The sequence below is a fragment of the Lutjanus erythropterus genome, chromosome 3, assembly GCF_056507025.1.
Source record: "Lutjanus erythropterus isolate fLutEry1 chromosome 3, fLutEry1.hap2, whole genome shotgun sequence".
Lineage (NCBI taxonomy): Eukaryota > Metazoa > Chordata > Actinopteri > Lutjaniformes > Lutjanidae > Lutjanus > Lutjanus erythropterus.
Window position 1 is genome coordinate 6,580,210 of NC_139319.1, and position 25,693 is coordinate 6,605,902.

Consider the following 25,693-nt stretch of genomic DNA (forward strand, 5'->3'; position numbering starts at 1 on the left):
AACAGATAAAAATGTCTCAATATGATGTGAAAATTAGATCAAGAAAATAAAATAAAGAAAATGATTCTACAAACAAGTTAATGTGATTTTTTCTCACCAACACGCCACGTGTCTTTTTTTGTTCAAAAAAAGAAACACTGAGATTCAGCACTTGGATGATCTGACTTGTTGAAAAGGACATTTTTTGCAGTGCGCTTGTTTTTGCGTAAAGTGCTGCTGCTGCTGCGCACGGAACATCTCCCTCTCTCTATCTCTCTCTCTCCCTCTCTCTCTCCCTCTCCCTCTCTTCCTCGCTCTCTGGTTGTGTCGATTTTTTTCATCCTCTGCTTCTAACCATCATCCACCCCCTCCTCCTCCTCTCCTCTCTCCACTTCTATCTCAGCTCTGCGAAGAAGAAAAACGAGGAAACCAAGGATTGATGTGTTGCTCGTCTTGAAATTTTACATTTTTTTGTTTTTGCGCACATAATCCCCCCACGCCTGACAGCCTCGCCAAAACAATCATTTGCTTTTGATGATTTCTGATGATTTTCATGTGATGACAGTGAACGGCTGCGTGTGTGTGTGTGCGCTCGTTGTGCTCCGGTTGGCCGTGATATAACCGTGTAGGATCGTTTGGATGCTGGAGGAAGAGGCTCTGACGCTCCGGGAAGCTTCGTCCATCCCTCCGTGTCCTCCTCGTTCCTGCGACCGGCTGCATGACCGGTGATGCTCGGCCTCTCCGCCTGGATGCGCCCCTCTCTCCGCGGTGTGCCGTCGGTACCGCTGCCTGTATCCCCCTATAGCAGATTTCCACTGTCGCCGGAGAAAGGTCTAGGGACCACATATGGAAACTGGGGATCAGAATTTTAGGAAAAAGGAAAACTAAGCAGGCTGTCGTTTGATTTCCATAACTTAATATTTTTTCCTCCTCTTTTTGGCTTGATTTTTTTTTTTATTTGGAGAGAGGGGTTGATCGTCCCTGGTTGGTTTATTTTCCTTCATCTCTTAAGGAATGGCTGGTTTTCATGGCAGTCATGGTACCGGCTGATTATTTGGCATTATTTATCATTCTGCCCTTGATTTTTGGGGAGCGCTTGATTCTGCTGGTTTGAATTTGTTCTTTCATTTCCTTCAGCACATCCAGTCCTTCCTATCCTTTTTTTTCTCCACATATTTTGGGCCCTGCCTGTCTGTCTTGCCTGTCTCCCGTCACCCTCTTCCCACAGAATACATGTGTGATTCTTCAGAGATGAGCCTCCATAATTCACTGATCCACTGGGTAACATCAAGGTAGTCAGATCTCATCCTGAATCGTGTCCTCATCCGGTTGGAGGTCTCTGCTTTTTTTTTTTTCTTAGCCTTTTTTGGGGCCATTTTAAAGAAATCAGGCCGCCAACTGTGTTAGTCTTAACCACCCTCCACCCCCACACCCCAGTGTGTCTTCATCCCTGCTCAGTATGAATTAATTCACACTGCGTGCATGCGTGTGCTCGTCCGTGTACAGGTGTGTGAAAGTTTGGCTGTGTGAGCGAGTGTGCATGTGTGTGTGTGTGTGTGTTTGTGCGCGTGTGTGTGAATGACAGTGTAAGCTGTATCTGACGGCCCATGTGGAGAGTCAAGCGCTCCATGACCATCATTCCATACATCACCGTTGAAGCTGTGAGGATTGTATAACACATTTAAAACTGCTTTAGTCAGCTCAGAAAGCCAAATTCAGGCCCGAGACGTCCGGAGAAACAGAGCAAAAATCCTCCATCTTCTCATTATCTCGGCCTTTTTCAGAGTTTGACATTTAGAGGCCTTCCAACTCAACAAAGTAGGCCTACATCCCAGACCAGGTCTCTTGTGGGATCTGCTAGAAGCCTGTGTTTTTAGGTCAACATTTTTTTCCAGAGCAGGGCAACTTACTGCCACTTGAGGACTAGAATTTAGAAACCTCTGTAGCTGAGGGTTCTGTCATCCTCGCCAAAGTCTGTTTGACCCATCTGCTGGGCCAAACAGCCACCCATCCACCCCACAAACCTCCACCCCCCATCTTAATTTTCACCTGTTTGCTGTCCCACCCCAAAACCAACCATACGATTTCCCCCGAGCTCCCCTAACTCCCCCGCCCCCCCAGCGGCCCCCCGCTACCGTCGTCCACCCGACACTGCCCACCCCCCGTTTTCCGAGCTGGCGTGGCGACGCAAACTCACAAATATTTACTTCCTATACATCAAGAGGAAAGGGGGCCCCCCTTTCGTGGAATGCGGCAACATGGGCGTGTTTGACCGCGGAGTTCAGATGCTGCTGACCACGGTAGGGGCCTTCGCCGCCTTCAGCCTTATGACCATCGCCGTGGGGACAGACTACTGGCTGTACTCACGCGGCGTCTGCAAGATCAAGAGCACCAACGAGAACGAGACCAGCAAGAAGAACGAGGAGGTGATGACGCACTCGGGCCTCTGGAGGACCTGCTGCCTGGAAGGTGAGCCGGAGATGCACTGAAGAAGCCATATATACATGCACAGATACACCAACAACACTCAGGCGCACAGGCAGATCGATTCCTCCATGCCCACACACACACACACACACACACACACACACACACACATACACGCACAGTCCTGCATTTGCACTCACATGCCTACACATACGCTCACATGCCCACACTATTCTGTATGTACTCTGCATCCATTTCCACTCAGGAAAACGCTGTCTTTAACCTACACGCACACCTCTGTTCTATCTATCTATCTATCTATCTATCTATCTATCTATCTATCTATCTATCAGGGGTGAAAGAGTACACAAAATTCACGGTTCGGTATGCACCTTGGTTTTAGGGTCATGGTTAGGTATGCTTTCGGTGCAGCAAGAAAAAGACATAGAAAATAACATCACTGTCATTTATGCAGAAAAAAATGAAACATTTAACAGTGACTCATTGTCTTTAATTCTTACTGTAACAGTAAAGATGCTTAAATAAGGACATTTTTTCAATAGGACCTGTCCACAACGGACTGACTAACATGCAGATGTGAAGAGACATCCCAGAGGAAATTTCTGTTTCTCACAATTGTCTTTTCCTCATCTCACAAAAAATAAATTATATTTTGAGCTTACTGAAGTCTCATCTCCCCCCCCCCCCCCCCCCCCCCCGCCTCTCAGGAAAAAAAAGGAGCAAAACTAAAGTAGGGGAAAAAGCAGGAGATGTCTCAGAGGTTTCTCCTTGACGATGGTGTGGAGCTACAAAACTTTAAATTGACCACTGAGACAAATTTAAGGCCTCATTTAAGACGACAGAGTTTTTTGTAAATCTCACTGTTATTTTCAAGATTAGTACATTAAGGCAAAGAACATTTTAATATCATCAGTTGGGCTCAAATTTATTTCGGACTGAGATAAGACAAAGGCTATTTCTCAGGAGCCGAATTTAAGAAGCATCAGAAATTTGTCAAGGCCTCATATTGGTCTTAATATAGGCTCATTTATGTCTAGGAGACGCAGGCTAGACAAAGACGAGATCTTAATTTGAACTTTTCCTTTCCTTTGGGATTGCAGCAGACTATATTTGACTACATGTTTAAATCCTGCATTTACTTATTGCTTTGGTCTGAGTCTGCAGTGAGAGGCTGTCTGAACTCTGTGGGGTGAAGGACTCACCTGTTTTTGTCACGTTCAGCTAATCAACACATTCTGGCGACGGCGTTGTGAATTATGTGTTAAAGTGTTTCCACAGATGAAGCAACAGACTTCAGTTGAACAATGTTGGCAGCAGTGTTGGGGAACTTTCAAAAGCAACTTTAAAACCTTACAAAAGTACTGTCATTTAAAAGTAACAGGTTACACTACAGCTTAATCATTTAGAGTGTATTTGTATTACTAAAAATGAAAAACCCCTTTGCGATTTTCTAGCCCGTGTTGGTTATATTGTCCTGACGGTCTAACGGCAAACTGGCTGAAGGCATCACACAGCTGAAAACAATAAAACATTTCAAAAAGTTTGTCAAAAAGTGAGTTGGAAAGTCGGTTCCTCTGATGAGACTTGCAGGGCTAAAAAGCCCCTCTACAGATGCACCAGTCTGGATGGCGTTGAAGTATTCTCTAGAAGAAAGTTTTGATCATGGGGAATTTGTTCAATACATTCATCTGACACCCGACTTCAGATACTCTGCAATTTTGTTGTCTCCTCGACAGACACTGAAATCGTAAGCTGTGACTTTCCCCTGTCTCAAATGCAAGAACGTCACCCTCAGTCTCCTCCGGCAAGAGGTGCAGGTGGACGTGTGGTAAATCTATCTACTTCAAATATTAGAGGGCTTTTAATCTAAAATTGCAGCTTTCTTCTTCTTCTTTACATTTAGTGAAGTAAAGGAAGACATAAGACTTAACCTTCCATTGAGATGTTGGAGTGAAGGATGCAGCTGCTTCCCAATACACGATTTGGATGAAGCTTCCCAGCATATGGTTTGGTTTGGTTGCTTTCTTGTCCGGGGTTTCGGTTGTCACTGTGCGGTCTGTCATGGCTGGTGTGCAGGCTGGCTTTTTTAATTGTCTCAGCAGAGAGCAGATCGGCTCACTTAGCTTAACTGCCACATCGGACCCCAGAGGACATACATGGGTCAAGCAAGGTATACAGCTGACTCATACAGCCACCAGTCCTGTTATAAGCTTGTAGCTGTAGGAAAAGTATGCAAAACTTTACTTGGTTATCTTCCTGACAGCCGGATGTCTGTATTTAGAGCGATGGACAGACACACTAGAATCCATTTAAGAGTTTTTAAGTTTGTCTTTCTCTTCTCCATACTAGTCTTGAAGTGTTAGTTAATCTGTGCAAGACTGCTGTTGCAAAGGTGGAATGAAATCCAAACTTGAATCAAAGCTTTAGCAGATTGATTCAAAGAAATTGCACTGTTTATTTTACCATACTTTGAGTCCAAATCCCCTCTTTGCTGCATCTTCATTCCTGTGTCTGTGCCAGAGGGATACTCACTGGTGTCAAGTCCCTGCAATGTTGTTAGTATGTTGTTTGTTGAACCAGCGTGTGAGGTTTGGCAAAGAATCTGAATTTTGAGAACTCTGAGAAACAGACTCAGATGAGCCCCGTGTAAAGAAGACGAAGGATTACAGAGACTTAAAACAGTCACATATTTGTATTAGTCAACACTCAAGTTGGGGTCTGGGGTTGTGTTTGGGTTTTTAAACTTGAAATGGTGACTGTAAAGGGATAAGAAGCTGCCACACAGGTTTGTTTGAGAGCTGAGATGGAGAGAAACCTGGTTTAAATGTGGCATAAATTGATTTTGGCCTATAACATATCCCTCAAGACATCATTTAAACATACGGACCGTTACGTGTGTGCGTTCGACAAATGTATGCATGTATGAAGAAAAAGAGAGAATTTTAGCCTCATCCATTCCACCCCTCCTTGCCATCAACCCATTTTTGTTAGGGAACAGAGGATCTTTAGGGCGAGGTAGCAGGTCAACATCTGCCACATACAAGTGGTATAAACCATTTGCAAGACAGGAAGTTTAATTTGAGACACAGCTCAGATGTCTGTGTCAAGTTTTTGAAAGTTTTTGAGTTTATAAGGGCTTAGAATATTAAGATTGATGTATATGATATCCATTCCCATGGTCAGTTATGTCTCAAGTTGTTCTAGCCATTTGTTACACAGATTTGGTGCAGAATTTAACCATTTTTGATCACTCAAGAATTGATAAAAATGGTCAGAAATCCCTCCAAAATCTCAAATAAAGACACCGGACCTTGAGGAGCACCACCAGGAAATTCATGCTTTTGGACACTTCTGTTTTTCTGGAATTAAGAGACCCTGTTATTGCCACACGTCCTCTGAATGAGAGGACTAAACAATCCCTGAGTTTTAAGGCTTGCTGCTTCTCACAAGGAAAGTGATATAAGTGCATACACACACGCTGGAGAGGGTCTCTACACACACACACACACACACACACACACACAGGCGTACACCATGCCTGTGTGATCCAGCTTCATCCTAGATCACATACTGTAATACGCAGCCTCAGGTTTAGGTTATTGACAAGACAATGCTGTATTGTGATCACAGTTTTAGTGCATTTGTTTTATTTCTCCCATGATTCAGGTGGTTGTCTTTTGGTGATTGCTACGGGCAGGCATACAGAGAAAAATCATCTAACTTTGACCTTGATGCCATACATATTTTGAAGTTTCCAGTTTCCAACTTTGTGTTAACATGCGCACTAAAGCTGCTGTCATGTTATGTGGTAGCTTCTGATTGCCATTTTTGGGTTTGTAAAGTGGTAATTATGACGTGGAATGACACACATCGCTGAGTCAAAACTCTTTCTATAGGTTGAGGTTTGTCATAATAAGCACCTACCTATTACTCATGTCCTTTGTGTTGGCGTGTGTGTGTGTGATTGTGCGCACTCATGCATACCCAATGATGGTGTTGACGCCGTGACGTGACGCTCTCTCATTGTGACCTCACATTTGTCTCATTGGTGGAGTCATGCAGCCTGATCCTGTCACACACCTGGTTATCCACTGTCACACAGCCCCACTGTAGCATTAAGATCTATCATGAGATAAACTGACGACCCAAACTGACGAGCTCCTTGCCACAGTTCATGGCACGTATAGCAGAAGTCCTATATATTTATGTAGCAATTTTCATCTGTTCTACATCAGTACTGCAGCTGGTTCTGTTTTTTTAACCTTTTGCAGAAGCAGAGGGGTGTAATTGAACACTAAGCTCTTTACAACATGCTAACTGAATTTCCTGATCTGACATTACAGAAAAAATGTGCAAAAGCTCAAATAAAGCACATGACATTTAAATGTTGTATCAGTAAGAACTAGTGTCAATTTAATGTCAGACCACTCATCCTAAAATGAAACATAACCCCTTAATTCATACAAAAATGTCAATCACGAAAGATTGGAGGTCGAGGTTGAACTCAGAAAACTTGTGCCACAACATCAAATGATAGTTAAACATACTCACCTGTCGTCCAGCTTGACTGCTGCTAGTTTTATACCTCAGTTCCATATTATACTCAGCTAACTTTTAGCTAATGTTGTGTTTGGTTCATAGCAGGCTAGACTGTTCCTGTGTTTGAATCTTTTCAGGTTCACACAGGTGATTTTTCTGCTGCTAACAGGGCAGATATCACAGAAGCCGATGTGCCGATGAAGCTGAAACATTATAATGGGCAGGCAGCTGATTAAATATTAAAACATATGTAATACCGAAGACAAATTTTCTCAGCTTTCCCAAGTACTAAATCTTGCCCTCGTTCCTTTGCTACATCTTTATTCTGCTACTGTGGCTAAATCCATTTTTCATATAAGGCTATCAGGGGTAACACATTGAAACGTATGTGCTTCGTCTCTTTTTCCAGCAAAATCTGCACATAACCCTCAAATGCTCGCTATTATTCAACATTATTTAAACAGGATTATGCAATTTGTTTTACAACATACATTTTCCTTGTTAATAAATCTTGTTTCTATTTGATGCATTTGTGTTAGAAGTCAACCAGACACAACATACTTAGCTTTGCTGTAATCTTATTGTACTATGACTAGTTCTCCTACTTGCCTTGAACAGTACGGCTTGGTTCTATGTTATGCAGGTTGCTGCTGCAGCGTTTTACCAGGACAACCAACAGTTTCCATAAGTTTTACATTTTCATTTATGCTTTTTGAGCTTTGTCAAAGGCTGGCCCCTGGCTACATCTCGAACCTGTTGACCCTTCATAGAGCGAGAAGGTCAGAAACTCGGCTCTTAAGGCCACAACAGTGGATATTCTTTTGTCTAAGTCTAAGGGACTAAGAGAAAGAAAAGACTTACTGTTACATCCCCCAGCCTGCCTAAAACAAGGCTTAGAGCTGCACAAAGTTAGACTTCAAAGTGGTTTAGACAGCTCCACATCAGTGTGTGGCTCAGACTCTCTAGAATGTCCAAGAGGAAATCACGTCTGATGTTTATAGATTATTATGTTTACTCAGTTAAAAACAGTATGCTGTGTAAAGTACACCACACCTACAAGGTTTAGTACAGAGCAAAAGCATTTTTTTTAAATTCTATTTGTAAAACAAGACATACAAATATAAACAAGGTTCAATAAATTATGGATGACCAGAAGACACAGTGGAGGTAATAGCAATAGATTGCAGGAATGTATCTATGTTCCCCGGGTACTAAGTTTCTCAAGTCTTATGTTCCCAGGTTCCCCAGCTCCATATACACACAATTAGTTAGGGGTTAGCATAGAATATAGGACCCAGTAAACATAGCAACCTGGAAACACAGGACTTTAGGAACTTAGGACCCTGGAAACGTTGACACATTCCTGCAACAGACAACAGACTCTTTTAGCCCTGACATGGGAAACACTCTGCTCTATGTTGATCTTTTACCACAGCCGCTGCAAGAGCTTTTCGACATTTTAGCAAGGCTAGTCAGTAATAAACTGCAAGAATAGTAGCCAGCACAGTATCACGGTAACCAATATGAGCCCCTAACTGGTTACTAATGCTAGCTGACTGGGGAAAAAAACAAACCAATCCAGTATGAAACTACTGGGACTGGCACTGAGATGCAGTATTGGGGAGGCTGAAATTTTGAAATGTAATAAGTTACAGATTACTAGCCCTGTAAATGTACTTTAACTATAGAGTAATGTAAGTCATTACATTTGTTTACTTTCTGGTTACATTTCTGTCAAATGTTTCATACTGGGGAATAGAGCTGAAAAGTACTAAAAGTATGAATTTAAACTAGGCAGTTTAAACCTCACAGCTTTATTTTGTGTGACTGATTGTGGTTACATTAACTTACCTGCAGAGCTGCAGAATATCAGAGTGATTTTCTGATTTCAAAAGGAAAATATTGTTGAGACTCCAGCACGGAAAGGTGTGATTGTCCGGTGAAATGGCCACCCGCCTCGACGTGGTCTGCTGGGTTCAATCGTGGCGACTCAAGTTGCCTCGAGCAATGTGCGTCGAACTGATTGACAGATGGGAAGTGGTGCAAGTTAAAACAAGAGAACCAATCAAAAACAACACTCAAAATCTGAGCACATACTGCCCGATGGAGCCTGTCTTGGCATGGAGACAGCTCCTTGTAAGCCATCCTACCCTCGATGGTGCTGCACTCAAATTTGATGCAACAGCCTAATGCTGACCATCATTGTCCAGAAATATGGTGCAAAAAAGGTGCAAAGCATTAAAGTTGTATTCTACTTATTATATAGCTTTGTTAAATACTCAGTTCTGATCGGTCAGTCGCAGCATTCTGTTATTTCTGTATAGAACAGACGATTGATATGGGCACAATTCTGATAATTTACTCTGGAGGAGCAATAAAAATCATTTTTAAATCAATAAAATCATATTTAAATGCATATTTTGTGTAACCATGTAATAAGGGGGATAATGTACGGCGAGCAGGTCAATTTTGCAAAATAAACCCCTTCAAGACCCTTTGCACCTCATGTCAATATCACTTACTAAGCAGAACATATTTGGATGTAACCCCTTTGTAATCACCAACAGAATTGCATTTATTTTGTAATTGAATTACTTACATGTAAATAGTTACATGTCACTATTTACTCCCGAACACTGGCGAGATGCTAGCTACCTGTATACATAACCTGTCCAAAAAAGGCTGGTAGGAAAAAGGCAAGAATTACTGGATTTCAGGCTCCTTTATCAGGTCACTTACGTCGCCCAGAATGAAACATAACTAATGAGTTTTGCTCTTGTTCTGCGCTTCCGTGTTCCTTTCATCCTGCATCATGAACTTTCATTCCTCTCAGTTATCAGCTGGTTTCATTTGAAATTAAACTCAAAAGCCAACAACTGTGTGTGCAACTTGTTTCACATCACTGCTTTTTCAAGCTCTGTCTGAAAACTGCTAATTTGGTGCAGGTGTGATAAAAGCTACCTGTGATCAACCATGTGATCACGTTATGTAATCATATCAGAGACAAGGTCATGAGAGTAATTTTACTGCTGCAAGTTTGGAGCTACTCAGACACTGGTTTGTTGTGAATTTCAGGACAAAATGTGTTTATTTTTTCCAAGACAGAAAACATGAAATCTTGGCAGAGGTTGCAAAATTGTGTCAAATCACCAACACATTTGTCGATGTGAATGCAGCCACGCCAACTCACTCCATGTGATATGCTTATTTTCCCCGCTAAGTGGCTTTACTTTTCACACTCTAAGCTCACTCGGTGTCCTTGGCACTGGAGATTTGAAATGGTTAAGAGCAGAGAGGAATCTGAGAGAGATCCAGCTCACTCTGTGTGCTTCGCCTTCAGAGCTACAGTTGCTTTAGAGCTGCGTGGTGCAGAGAAGAGAAAGGGAGAGGAAGAGAGAAATTGGGAGGTGTTGAGAAAGAGAAAAAAAAGAGGGAGAAAAAAAGAACAAGAGAGAGAAAGAGCAGGCAGCCCTGGTTTTCTGTCACACCCCCTCAGGCATCCTGTGCTATCTTTAACACACAGGCCTACGTTCTATCTAACCTATCTTGCCCTGGCTTTTAACATAATACGTCACAGTGTATGCTTTTATTTTAATGCTCGGGACATGATGTACGTGATTTGCAGATACCGATGACTGACTGACTGTTGTAGCTCTGTCATCGCAGTTAGCATCACATGTTAGCATCAAGATCACACATGACATTTCCACGTTGAGCCTTGAGTTACATATTGCAGATTTGATTATGTTTCTGCCTTCATGCTCAGGCCTCTACACAAATGTGAGTGCGTTTGAGTGTGTGTGTGTGTGTGTGTGTGTGTGTGTGTGTGTGTGTGTGTGTGTGTGAGGCAGGCTGTCTCAGAATTGGAGTGCATTACGGCGATGACATTAATTATGCTAATAGCAATCAGCTCTGTTAGCTTTGCAGTGCTGATCATCAACAGAGCCTTTCCACGCCGCCTCTTTATCTAAAGCTCCGACCAGTGATTTGCCAGGATAGGGATGTAACTAATTACAAGGAATCAGATTACAAAAAAGTAAAACTAAGAAAAAAAAACTGCAGAGCGCCTCTTTATCTAAAGCTGCAGTTCGTGGTTCAGAGGATGGGGAGCACAAATGACATGTAATCTGATTACTCAAGTAAAAATCATATCGCACACTGGTGCTTTATGAGGCTTCATTACTTGATATGATGGGATTGGAAGTGATTATTACGAGCCGATTTATTCAAAATTTCTGTGATAATGTGTGATGTGGGGTCTGTGGGCTGCCAGATAGGAAATAATATTGATGATGGCAATACAGACAAATTAAATGATGATTTTAGGAGATAGTTCTGTTAACACTGTTCAAGTTACTGTCTGCACTTTTACAGACAAATAATTTCTTTTCATGTCGTTCTGTTTTGGAGGGTTCTTGGTCTCTCGGTCACATAATGACCATTGCAGACAACCAATCATGTGCATCCATAGACATATCAGCCAGTAGGGCACATGGGTCTGTGGTCATGTGGCTTCAGGCCAATCATTGGCCTAACAGAGAGGCAAAAGGAGGGTCCAATTAAAGGCATACCATAGTAGTGTAGCCAAGGTGTAGTAACAGGTTTAACAAACTTTTATACAGTGTTATAGAGAGAGTAGCAAGATACATCACAATAGAATGAATGCATCAGAAACAAAAAAATCAAAATATCCATAACAAAGAAAGCACTACAAAACCCCATGAATGAGGGATGTTTAAGAGCCTCTATAAAAACTCATTAGTTGTCCTCATTCAAGCCCTGTAGAAATCTAAAATGCTTTTTTTCTGAAGAAATTGACATTACCACTTCTTTGACTGGTCCTGATGCTGCTTTTCACTTAAGTGTCTGACAACGGGACCAATCATTTATTTATTTTATTTTATTTTATTTTATTTGGCTTCTTTTGTTTTGTTTGAGTAAACAGGCAGGTGTGAAGGGAAAAAAGAAGACTGGAACCTAGAAAGAGTGGATGGTTAAAAACATCAAATACTAATGATTAAAATATTAAAACAATAGTTAAATTTCTCGTGCTCCTCAGTGACACTCAATATCTGTAACGTTACTAAGATAGTTGATAGTCGCAGGAAGCAATGATGATCCGTCAAATTTGCGAAAAAGTTATGGGATTGGCTGAATTTGCGTGAATTGTTGCTATCACAACTTTGCAACTTCCAGGAGGGCCTGATTTTGTAGGACAGCTGGGGATATGACAGGAAAGGGGGAGAGAGGAGGGGAATGACATGCAGCAAAGGGCCGGAGGCGGGAGTCAAACCCACGGCTGCTGCAGAGGACTCACTGCCTCAGAACACGGGGAAAACGTTCTACCAACTGAGCCTCCAGGCCACAGCAACAGTTTTATTGTAAGAAATGCAAACAAGACAGGAGGCCTTGTTTCTGCTCTGAATCTGGTTTTGGAGTTGGAGTTTCAAACTTCAGAACATGTCTCAGAACAGGAATATGATGCATTAATGATACCCACAGTTATAACATAACTGATACTTCCTCAAACTAGCCTGTGAGATTATTCATTATGATCAATTTTATTGCCTCAAGTGGACTCAAGTGTCTCTCTGTGTTCATCCTTCCTTATTCCACAGACTGAAACCACATTTTTTTACTTTGTTGCAAAGCCATTGAGTATTTGATTTGAATAATAATGTTAATAGTTGGTCACTTACCATTTGCACTTATTGCAAATCAGTGACGGGAAAAGTCTTCCCTCCGAACAAAAATGGGAAAGCATATTAATGAACATCTGAACTCCATCACTTCATTCACATTTTGAATTTAATTTCCTATTAAAGAGAAATTTTATTTTATTATCCACAAATTTCCACAGATCACGAGTAACTAGTTTTAGGGAGAACAAAGGTCAAAGCTATCGTCCCTTCATAAAAAATATTAAAAGATGTAACAACGCTCTATTTGTGGTGTGCGATGGAGGAGTGCTGGGTAAGGAAATAAGAGCCATTGTTCTGCCTCTGCACTGAGGCTGGCAAACAGTCAGCATCCAGCAGCGCTCTGTGGGCGTGCTGTTGTTGATACTGTAATAGAAGTGACTGACAGGTCACGGCAGCTGTCAAACCTCAGCCGTCAATGTGCTGCAACCACCCAACTCCTGGAGACTCTTCTTAACAAAGCAACGACAACAACAAAAAACTATTTGAAATTATTTTTAGACTCATAACTTATTCAAATGACGATATCAGTTGGTTTTCTCTGTCATGTAAAGCACACCAACATTTTTCCAGCAAGAGCTGAAAAATTCTGACAATTACAGGCTTCCTCTGTTTTGAAAAAGATGTTGATTTGATTTTAAATCATGATGCAGTAATTATAGTAAGTCAATATTATATTACCTGATACTCAGAAGGTGCAATAATGTAGCAAATAGTGTTTATAAATGATCCAGTGAAAATCATGTTTTAACCCTGTTTACATGTCAATGTGGTGTTTTTCATGTGTTACAAGAAATAAGCAGTAAACTCCCTGTCTGAGCATTTCTTGTTTTGACACTGTAGTGACATCATAAACCAAAGGAACCAATCCTGTCAATCGAGAGGGTGGCGCTGTATCATAAAGCGGCGATGCCCAGCCCAAAGGAGAAACTGGATGTAGCTAGTTACCTTGATCAGCTAGAAAACCAGAGGAGGAGCCAGGTAGGGCTACTTAGGGGTAGAGGTGGGGGTTGGAGGGTGAGGACAGGGTGGGGACTGTTTGCATATTTGAACTTATTTTGCTAAAAATGTAGCAGACATATCAGACACAATTGATCACTTCTTGCAGCGCATTTGTGTGTGTGTGTGTGTGTGTGTGTGTATTTAAAGCATGACTGGAGGTGGACGTTAAACACCAAGATTACTCATTGTTCCAAAAACTACAGTACATGTTTGATTCTACATGGTGTATCACATTTTAATTTTTCATTTTTATTCCTACGTGCTTATTTTTAGGCATGCTAGTGTGGCTAAAATGGATGGCAAATGTTGGTCAGTCAGAAAGCCCACTGCTTTGGTCCAGATTGTCCTGATCACTGAACATTCATGCTCTCCAGAGGATGAATCCTAATGACTTTACCACCATGAGGTTCACATAGGTGATTCTCAGTTAAATGTCTCAGTCACTATAGGATAGACTGCCAAATTTGGATCAGGCATTCAGGATTAACTGTAATCACTCTGGTGGTTTATGTCCAAATACCTGCAAAACTAGCAACATTCACCCCAGCCTCAGCTATACTTTTACTTAATTAGCATGTGTTAGCATGCTAACACATTAAACTACTGGTGAACTTGATAAATTATTATAGATTACATTATTGCAATGCATTGTGACGCATTACATATCTTATTTAACTTAAAAAGAGGTCAACAATGACTCGGTTACACACGTGACACGAGCACCATTCTCCTTGGTGAAAGTCCTGTCTTTGTGTGACGCACCATCCATCCCACCTCCTCCAAGTATAAAAATATTCTCAATATGCTTGTGCATCATTTTATGTAGATTTCCCCAAAGCTGAGCCTGTTATTCTGATAGTTTTAGATAGATTTCTGCAGTTTTAAACACAATAGACACAATGTGCAAAATGTGAGAGCAATACATGAGGCAGGAACATACACACAGGATAAACATCACATTAGGTACCTAAACCTCTGTTTATAAATCACACATACAGTATTAAACTGTGTAAATGTGTGTATTTGTGCCCATAGTATACAAGTGCACACACACACACTGACACACACACAGACTTGTCAGCCTCCTGATAGCCGTGCAGCCATCACACGTCCTCTGGGTCCTCACACTGCTCCATCCAGCAGCTATCGAGTCTGCTCCAGTTGGATTCACTCTGTGTGCCTGTCATCCTGGACGGATGGCCCCGTGTCGGTGGTCCAGCTGTGGAGGCCGGCTCCAGAGATCCGGCATGTCGCGGTCCTTCCATGATGGATCTTGCCTCGGGACAGTCTCTCGTTCCCAGGCACAGACCGGAGCTGCCCTGGGGGCCCCAGCCTTGACAGGTGGAGCTCAGCAGGCTCTAAATGCTGCTATTAATCTCCATCACGGCGGGTTTGAGAGCGAGCGAGGTGTGTGTGACAGGAGATATGTTTCTGGGAATGAGGTGTGAGTGTCTGAGAGTGTGTGCGCTGGGTGTGTATGTGTTTGTAGCAGCATTCAATTTTAGCTTTCATCAGACTCAAAATCATTTTGTTACTGGAGACATCTGAACCCTTTGAACCTTTGAAATGCTCACCACCTTTAATAATTTCCATCTAAGCAGCAGTAGTGGCCTGAACTGACACTGCGTCCTCCATGGCTGGAAAAATCAACCTTTGGACAATGGTCCTTTTAAATTTACAGTTCCTAAGTCAGGGATACTCAGCTTACTTAGCTGAGGGGCCACCTTTGCAAAATGACAAGAGGCCAGTTAATAAGCAAACATTAATAATAACATTATTTGTCACATAAAATGAATAAACCTCAGAAGACCCATAACTCATCTTTCATTAACATTCTTTATTTTAAAATTAAATTACTGAATAACTTTAAACAGACGAATCAGATAATTTACTGCAATCATTCCCAAACTTAAGAATCCCATGGTCCAGTCTGAAATCTGAAAATCTGAAATCTTTAATCACAACTCTGGTCAACACAGAAGACCAATCCTACCTATGACAAGATATAAGATACTTCCCAATCTGATGTAAAACCTGAAGTATAAGCGGTAACTTAAACCCTGTGGCTTTGTTTTATTAATTCTGAGCCCTTTTTGAAGTTCATAAATATTTTAAGGTAATATCCAACTTTCAAAATTGAAATTTTATTTAATTATTTTCCATGACCGCTCAAGGCCCACATGCAAAGGCCTTGGAATCCCTGTTTTACTGGATTTAAAAACTGAAACTGCATTTTAATAGGAAATGCTACAGTTACATTTGAAAGAGTTTATACAACATCAAAAATATCTGGAGCCTCATCCATCATGAGATTCTGGAATGATTCTTAAACATAAACATATAAACATAAACTGTTCCCACAAGACAGAATGAGTAGCATATTTAGGCATATTTAGTATAAAATACACATTTATGGGATCAGAAATATCCTCATTTGTGCGTAACTTCCTCTTCGCCTGCAGAGCTCGCCATCTGATCCTGCTGTACAGTGCACAGCCGGAAAGGCCATCACACAAAGATCAGCCGTCTCACAAACAGCCTCATTTATTCACACAAAACTGGCATATCTGTCCCTCCTTCCGGGGAAAAGCTGGATGAATTAATTTGCTTTCATTGTGGATTAGAAAATGGTCAGAGGGCCACCCAGCACCATACTGGGGGCCAGATTTGGGCCCCGGGGGTTGCAAGTGGAGAACCACAGTCGTAAGCTTCGATAGGTGCATGTTTTTTGTAGATGAGTATGGAGGTTTTCTCATGATAGCTATAAGATTCAGTCTAGTAACAAAATTTGGTTCCCAGAAGGTTTATTTTACAGCTGTGCCCCGGTTTTGCATTTTCATTTTGCACAAAGTTAAAAGAAAATCCTGGTATTTTTAAACCTCGGTCAAAGCCTCAAATCTCTACAACAGAGGTATGGAGTTCAAAGTTTGAATGACCCATAGTCCGAACGAAAATGAATAGACTAAAAATAATCCCTCTAAATCATCTTATCAATTCATAACCTGCTAGAAGTGTGTGGTGGTGTTTGCTGCCTGAGCAGACCCCGCCCTCCGCCCGCGTTCTCTTATTTTATCATGTTTTGCTGCGTTGGGGACATTTCTGGGCTTCAGCCTTGGAGCCCTCAGGGCTTCAGCCTTGGAGCCCTCAGCCAGTAACAGCTCACAGGTTTTGAGGTTGGAGCTCTATAAAAAATGTCCTCTGCTCTCTGTCTGTCTACCTTTGAGTTACAGCACAAACTTTACAAGGGGTGCTTGTATACTTGTGCACATACCTGTGTGTACTTGTACTGACTATATTGTCGGGACGTAAACCTGCTCACACAGTATATGAGCGAGGATTATCTTGTGGCTTGCACACTGTTTCCATGCACACACTTAGACATGCTTATGACATTTGTGTATATTCCATGTGCATATGTTGGTATGCTTGGGTAAATGATTATAGTGCAGCTGTAACATGGCTCTGCTCAGTATCATAATTCTTACCTTAAACATATTCAGAAATTTATTGGGGTGCATTTTTCCATAATGTCTCTTACAGGCTACCCATCATGTTTTTCCTGTTTTAAAATTGGAGGCGTCCCAATGAGTCGTCCAGCTGATTATCAAATCAGATGGTGGAAGCTTTTATTGAAGAAGAGAACTTATATATGTATATCCATCAATATCTATTTTACAACCAGCTTCACAGCTGTGAGATGGCTTTTGCCTGGCCAGCACTTTAGGAAAACCTTTAAAAAAAATGTTTTCCTTGAGAGCAAATGTTAGTGATACTCACGTAATGACAGTTTGTAGTTGTAGTTTGTAGTTCTCATAAATTTCTCATCATCTGCAGCAGTAGTTCTTACAGATGCTGGAAATCCTTTAAAATGAATTTGAATTATAATGTTGTGTTTTTAAGGTTTGAAAAGCGCTTTGATTTTGGATAAAGTGCTCAAAAGTGCTTGAAATTGCAATTGCATTACTTTCACAACAACTGAAATCAGAGAATTTAGATTTTTTTATCTTCTTAAAAGATGACTCAAAATAATTAATTTCTTAATTGATCTTTTCATGATCTTGTCGCTTTTTTAATAATTTATCATAGTTAATAAATTGTTAATTAATGCATTGTTTTCTCAATTAAGTAATTAGTTGTCCACTAAATCTCAGAAAATGCAGAAAAATGTTGGCCAGTCCTGAACTGTCTTCTTTTGGCCACAACACAAAAACATTCAGAGAGGTTCTCTGAGAGGAGTAAAGAAATCAGAAAATATTTTCATTGTTAAAAGCTGAAATTACAGATTTTGGACTTTTTATTTTCTACTGACTAATCGATTATCAAAATGCTGATTAATTTAATTATAGATTAATAACCGATTAATTGATTAATTGATGCCACTCTAATAGAAGTCTGCTTAAAGAGAAATTACACATTTTGAAATTTGAAACTTTAATGTGTTACAGTGAGGTACCGGACTTTTCTACTCTTCTTACTTTTTCTACTTTAGACTTTTTCAAAGCCCTTTGCTGTATCAGCTGTTTTAAATCTGTTTGTAGGTTTGTGGCTATGAGAGGGACATCATTTTGTATTTTCTTTTGAAATATTGGCAAAGAAACTGCAAACATTTTGAGGCCTGACTGTCTTGTGAAGCTTAAAGCATTCTGTTACACACCATAGTATCATGTTTAATCAGTAATTCTGTGTAGTGAATATCAATCTAATTAATTAACAGGTATGATTTTACAAAATATATACATCATATGTATTATCTTTTATCACTCAGTGGTGGTTCAGTCCCTAATGATCTTCTCTTCATTAGTTAATTATTGCAGTCAATCCACCTTTAATACCCAGCAGCTCCTCTCGTCCTCTTTCATGGCGGTGCGGGGTATCTGCGGCCACATGATGCTGCGTAACTATGGCGATGCAGCGCTCTGTTGGCAGCACAAGGCCGCCTGTCAAACAGGCATCACAGCCTCTCAATCAAAGAGACTGTTTACGAGCACTCACACACACCTGGGACTGACACACACTCCACTCTGCACCATGGGAGGGACATCAATCACACACACACACACACACACACACACACACACACACACACACACACACACACACACACACAAACACAAACACACAAGGATACAGAGCACATCTACACGCACACATATGGTTACAGGTGTAGTGGAGACACAAGGACATACAGTTATCACACAACACGTGTTTACAACATGTTTAATATTTTAAAAACCACTTGCTTATAAGCTCAGCCAAAGAATTTCTTAACACAACATGCATCGTGTGATTGTTTATCTCTATGTGTATTATGATCCAGATCCAGATAAAAAATGTATAAGCATGTTCTATTATTGAAACAAAAAAAATCTGAAGATTGTGCTTTCTGGTCGACTGCTGCACTGTGGACTAGAAAGCACTAAACAAAATGCTAGAGGCAGCTCTTCCAAAACACATTTAAGAGAAGGCTGTGATGCTGGTGTATATCATCAGTTTTTGTTGCAGCTATATTTTGTTGTGCACCCTTTCCCTCTACTCTTCCAGAGAGGTGACGTATACTGTATGTGCAGACATATACACAACAATATATGACCAGTATCATGGGTTGCAATGTGATATATAGGAAATAAGTTTCTGCTACACGTTTTTTGCCAATGTTGTGTGCAGCCGTTATGCTGGGCTAGTCAATATGTGTAGAGTAAGTTTGTGGCAAACACTTCATCACAGCGTGTTAGTGATGTTACTGAGCAAATGATATGTGCAGATTTTGCCTGTAAATCAAAGCAAATAAAAAAACAGTCTTAGCAATGGTGTAACTTAAGTTTTTGCTGTGAGAAAATATAGCCTTACTGTGAAATACCTGCTTTTAGAGTGGAGTTTGGTTTAACAGTCTGTGCACTTGAAAGAGCACCAGGAACAGAGGGTATTTCAACGTGAATAATTCACCTAAATTAAGCTGACTTACCTTCTAACAATGAACCTTGTAAACAGCATAAAGTAACGTAGGAAGTTTGGCAGAAACTAACCTGTTTTCTGTTTCTCTCAGCTTGTAGTTAAAGTTCACTTAATAAGCACAAACTGCAATCAAAATAGAGACAACAGCTCCACTTTGCATGGCGTTACCTAATGGCAATCCTAATAAACTAACACACTAATTTAATTTTGAGCTAATATAAAAACAGAAAAATCACCCTTGGGTTAAACCGGTCATTGCCCATTGTGCAAACTTATTTTCAGGCTCCAGTGTGTTTATTTGCAGAATATGGCAGAAATGGAATGTAACATCCATAACTATGTTTGAACAATCTCCTGAAAATAGGAATAGCTGTGTTTGCGTTTTGGCTACTGTAGGTTTTCCTACACGCTTGGAAGGGGAGGGTGAGACAAACTGCAATCTGCAATCTCACTGCTAGATGCCACTAAATCCTACACACTGGTCCTGTCAGGGGTTGTAACCGAGTATATCAAGTTCAGCGTTTTACAGTGCAGGTACAATAAATCACACGCTGTGTTTTAACAGCACTCTCAGTCATCCAGACCATGAGTCCTAACAAAAGAAAACTGGACTTGCTTCTCAATTTTGAATATTTTTTATCAGTTCAAGACAGAAAAGGTCAGTCCTGACTTACTAGTTCTCATTTCACACTGTTAGAGTTTGTGCAGCTGTACCTGGGCTGTGGGTTTCAGAACATAATTCCTGCCGTTCAGATAAATCCAGATACTTTACTTGTTAAAATCTCAACCATGATTTCTGAACAGCTTTCTGTAAATAAATAATGAGTGCTAACTATAATTCTGTTTTATTCAGAGATTAATTTGATTGTTAATAGTAGGGCTAAATTATATCCTGTTTTCATGGCATGGGAACAATTTAATTAGTCAGTATTTTACAGATAAGTAATAGTGTATAATCTTGTGTTCCCAACTGTTTCGTCTCTTAGCGTGAACTTGGAAGAAGTCTTACCAAAGATGTTTTCCTTCTCAGACTGTTTCACTGAAGGAGTTTTAGAGGCCTGCAGATATAAAGTATCCAGTATTACACAGGGGGAGAAAAATGTGTGATTTCCACCATCATAACAGAGTGTCACGTGCTGTGTTTCACAGTGGAGTCCAGTGTTTTATGGTAGTAACAGTATGTCACGTTCTTTGTTTTACAGTATAGTAGGTTGAGTGTGGTGTAGCAGAGAGCTGTTGGCACCTCCACACAGTCTGTTTAACGCCTGGTGGGAGAGGTGCTGACAGGCCGACTGCTCCCTAATCCTACAGACATCGGGAGCCAAAGGGAATGACCAGGGAACTCAGTGTGTGTGTGTGTGTGTGTATGTGTGAGCAATATGCATGTACAGTATGTCTCCTTCTGCAGATAGATATACACACGGGTAATCCCACGGCTGTTGTTTGTGACTGTTGACTGTGATTTTAAAAAACTTTTGTGAAAGGGATAGTTTGAATTTTTTGAAATGGGGTTTTGTGAGGTACTTATTGACAGTCAGTGTATTTGCAACAGTAAATGGCCCTCAGCATGCCCCAGTTTGGAGAAGCAGAGAGGAGTACGAGTATGGAAGCTAAGCAATGCACTGCTGTGCAGGGGTCTGCAATGAAAGGTATTTCAGCCACTTAAAAATGTCCACCTAAAAAAAATCAATGTCAGTTTAAGTGGACACTATATTTAGGATATTTTCACAACTTTACCTTGCCATCAAACAGAGTCTTGCAGCAGGAAACACGGTTATTCAAGCCAAATATCGCTCTTTCCCTACCAGCCAGACTGTTATTGTGTGACTTTGGTGTTTCACAGGGACAGTTCTGATTCACCGAAGTCACACAATAACACAGACAAACTAACAGATCGAGGCGGTGGTAGACCAGCAGCTCCTGTGTTCTTCAAGGTAAAATGACTGATTTTGCCTGTGGAGTTTGGTTGGGGAGGAGATAGCAATATTTGGCTTGTTTTACGGCAGTTTTCCATCATAAAAAAGGCTGTCTAATCACAAGATAAAGCTGTGAAAATATTCTAAATGTTTAAATTGACCGTTTTTAAGTGACTAAAATCTGTTTTGCTGCTGACCTTGTCCATCACTGTAGGTAAGACACTATGAATAAGTACCTCATATAACCCTATTCCTTTAAATACATGTGGAGCTGTTTCAACAGAAAGACCTAGATACTCTATACTCTTAAGACCGAGAAGTACATACTGTACATCAGCCGTGTTTGTGTAAAGGTCTATTGATGTCAGCTACAAGACAGATCAGCCATCAGAGCCTTTGGTCCCACCTACCATCAGTCACAGCAGAGTGACAGATCGACTGAGCTGCTCTCAGAGGGAACGCAGGGCAAAGCTGCTGCTGTAGCTCCATTATGGAGTTTGTCTTAGTAGTAACATATGGTCCGACTGATGGAGTAACAATGCTGTCATCTGTAAGCTACATGAGTCATAAAAACACTGTCATAAACATAGTGTCTGTGTGTGTGTGTGTGTGTGTGTGTGTGTGTGTGTGTGTTCCCAGTCTCACTTGCCTGTATTTGATACATTAGCCCATTGATTACTGATAAGCAGTCAGACAAGCAGCCCCCGACACAGAGCCACACAAACACACGCACATGTTCCAAGACACAAACACACTCATGAACACATGCAACACAAACTACATGTCATTTTGTTCTCACTTACACGCTGTGTGAGTAATGGTAGTAATATGGTAGTAATATCCACTTTCAAAATAAAGGTCTTGGATAAAAATCTACTAACCACCCCTATAAACAAGATTTCCCATAAGCCCCATTAACTTGATCTATGTAATGGTTTGTCACACAGAACCGTCTGAGAGGTTGGCCTTGGGAACTGTTTAGAAATGGGCAGGCACTTTCAAAAAAGTACATGAGATTAATGAATCATATGACTTAATCAAAATCTTGCCGAAACCAGTCAGTACATGTGCAAAAACATCATCATCTTCGATGAAGAAATTTCATCTGATTCTGATATAACCCATGCTAAAACAGCATCTATGCTAACCTCTTTTGGAGCCGCCAGTGGCGGTTTTGAATGAACAGTTGCTCCTCATTGTCGTCACATCTAACCCAACGCCTGTCGCCGCCAGGATTTGCTCACAGGAACTTGATTGGTCCAAACTACCGGGGTTCAGCCACAAGTGCATAACTTGAAGCACCTGGCAAGACAGATTCTCTCATGATTTTGTGAATTAGCTGGCTCACAAGGTAAAAGCCCCGGATCAATTTTATGCGTGTGGACAAAACCAAGTTACGATGACCTAAGTACCTGCATTGCACCCCTTGTAAGTTCTCACTGGAGCTGCAGTTTTTCTTATGCTCACAAAATAATCGTCATTTTTGATTTGTCTTAGAATATGGAAAGTAAATCCCAAAAGCATGCTTTAGTTTTTCAGAGAGACCAGTGAAAGAAATGCTAAATGAGAGATTGCGTTAGTTACAGAGGTTACTGGAGTTTGGCCTGGATGTGACGTCATGACTTCAGCTCTTTATAAATACCCAGAGGAAAGTTTTCTTCTTCACAATCGTCTTTTCTTTGTCTTATGAGAAATAAATGACATTCTTATTTTGAGGATACTGCAGTCTGTCAATCTGTTTCTCTGAAACCCCTCTTCAGACAAAAAAGGAACAAAACAAAAGAAAATCAGGACATCTTTTGCTGACTACATAGGTGCCTCAGTGGTTTCTGCTTGACAACTATATGGAGCAACCAGACTTTAATTTGACCACTGAGACAAATTTAAGATCTCATTTAAGACCACCGAGTTTTCTTTTAGATCTCACTGTTATCTCAAGAGCTGATTATTTAAGACAAATTTAAGATCAGTGCAGCGAGACAAAAAAAAAAAGAACATTTTGGTCTCAGGCTGAGACGAGACAAAGGCGATTTCCCAGGAGCCGAATTTAAGAGGCATGAGAAAGTGGTCAAAGTCTCATATTGGTCTTAAATTTAGCTCATTTGTGCCAAGAAGACACGGGCTAGACAAAGACCAGACCTTATTTTGAACCTTCTTTTCCTCTGATTATACACATACGGTACAACAAATGAACGCACACAACAACTTGCGTCGTCTTTAACGAAAAAAAACTTCTTTTGATATGTTTTACAGCTTGTTTTCTCTCACAGTGTGTGACTGTGTGTTTGTGTCTCACATGTCCCTGTCTCTACTTTTCAATCAAAGAGGTCAGAGTTCAGAGGTCAAAGGTCAGTTCTGTTGTCTTGATGTATCATGTATAAGGACTATCTCTCTCTCACACACACTGTATGAGATTTACCACCTTATTATAATGTAAATCCACCATTCAATAACTATAACCATGAATTATGTTGCATAGGTGTTAACATTTTGTCAAAGACAGAATTTTATAGGCGGCCTGGTAGCTCAGTTGGTAGAGTATTTGCCCCATATACAGAGGGTTTAAGTCCTCTGCAGTGGCTGTGGGTTCAATCCCTTTGCTGCATGCCCTTGCTCTCTTGCTCCCTGTCCTGTCATATCTTCAGCTGTCCTGTCTGAATAAAGGTGTAAAAGCACCCAAAAAAATTTTTTAAAAAGAGGGAATTTTACTCTCAAACAAAAGCAAATAAATCAATTGTTTCAAAACACACAATAGAAACAGGAACAAACAATTAGAAGCGCAAACTGAACTGAAGTTTTTTATTTATATTCATTCATATAGGAAGTTCCCCCAGATATCTCCACACTCAAAACAAACTGTAAGATGATATTTATACTTAGATCGTAGTTGCAGATGCACTATTATGGGCTGCAGTCCAGTACACTGTAAAGTACACCATCTGGCAGACACCAAATATGTAACACTGGGATATTTTACAATGGCGCTTGAGAGTATCAGTGGATGAAATGATGTTGTGGAGTGAGGATGGTGATCTTTTAGGCTGCGGTCACAGCACAGGGTCTTAGGTGCCAGAGGTTATCACAGCTGCTTTGGGACTTCAACTTGACGCTACAGGATGATGCGAAGTTGGTCTGGCACACTTTAAATTTCTGATTGAGATGCATTAAAATGAGATAAAAGGCTAGTGAGTTAGTCTCACTTAGATGAGCAAGACTGAGTAGTTACAGAGTTTAGAACTGCACAGACAGTAGGAACATGCATGATATGAAAAAATATTAACAGAAGGCAAACACTGACGTAATACTTTTTTTCTTCTTCTTCTTTTTCTTCTTCTTCCTCCAGACAAAATTTTCCGGTCTTATTCCTGTCATTAATGTGTAGTGCTGAATAATGTGAGGAAGAAATTCTAATTTGTTTCAAACTTTAAAGGGATAGTGCACCCAAAAATAAGAATTGAGTCATTATCTACTCACCTTCATGCCGATTGAGGCTTATCTTGTTAATCCGCAAAACGCTGCTGGAGCTTCAGTGTTGCAGAATTTCCAAAACAATGTAAGTGAATGGTGACCAGTTTTCACACATAAAAAAACAAAAACAACAAAAACTATAAAATGCCTCCATACTGCTTGTCTGGCAGAATCCCAGATCCTAAATTCCCGACAGACCATTTGCACACCGTCACACCACACACAAAAAGTTCAGGCAGTGTCCATGTGTTAGTGGACGTGGCTCCACACTAAGGATATGCAGTCAAGATTCAGGCTAAAAACATGGTATAAATGACATTTATTTTAGTCAACTTGTCATGTCGGGGCTTTAAGAGACTTGGATTACACCAGATAAGAAGTATGGAGGTCACCTTTCACTTATATCATTTGTGAGATTCTGCAGCACTGTTTTCCTGTGAAACTCCAGCAGTGTTTTGTGGACTAAAAAACTAAATACGACCCTCAATCACTTTTGGGTGAACTATCCCTCTAAGTTTTGTTTCGACAGGATTCTCAGAAAACATCATTATCCTGATGAGGTGTATGTCATGAAACACAGACACTAGATATCTGAGGCCCTTGTTACACCTGACATTAACTTGTCATGGTTGATCACAAATGGAAAGCTTCAAGTATGTCACATAATACCTGGCATGCGTTTCGAGTGTC

At 40.7% G+C, this 25,693-nt stretch overlaps 1 protein-coding gene across 1 annotated transcript in view; it reads left to right on the plus strand.

The window, feature by feature from the left end:
* Nucleotides 1-336: 336 nt before the first annotated feature.
* cacng2b (calcium channel, voltage-dependent, gamma subunit 2b) overlaps nucleotides 337-25,693 on the plus strand; it is a 90,790-nt gene continuing 65,433 nt past the window's right edge. Inside the window, exon 1 of the mRNA XM_084714808.1 lies at nucleotides 337-2,448. Coding sequence (XP_084570934.1) covers nucleotides 2,238-2,448 — 211 coding nt within the window. The 5' untranslated portion in view covers nucleotides 337-2,237. The remainder of the gene's footprint in view (nucleotides 2,449-25,693) is intronic.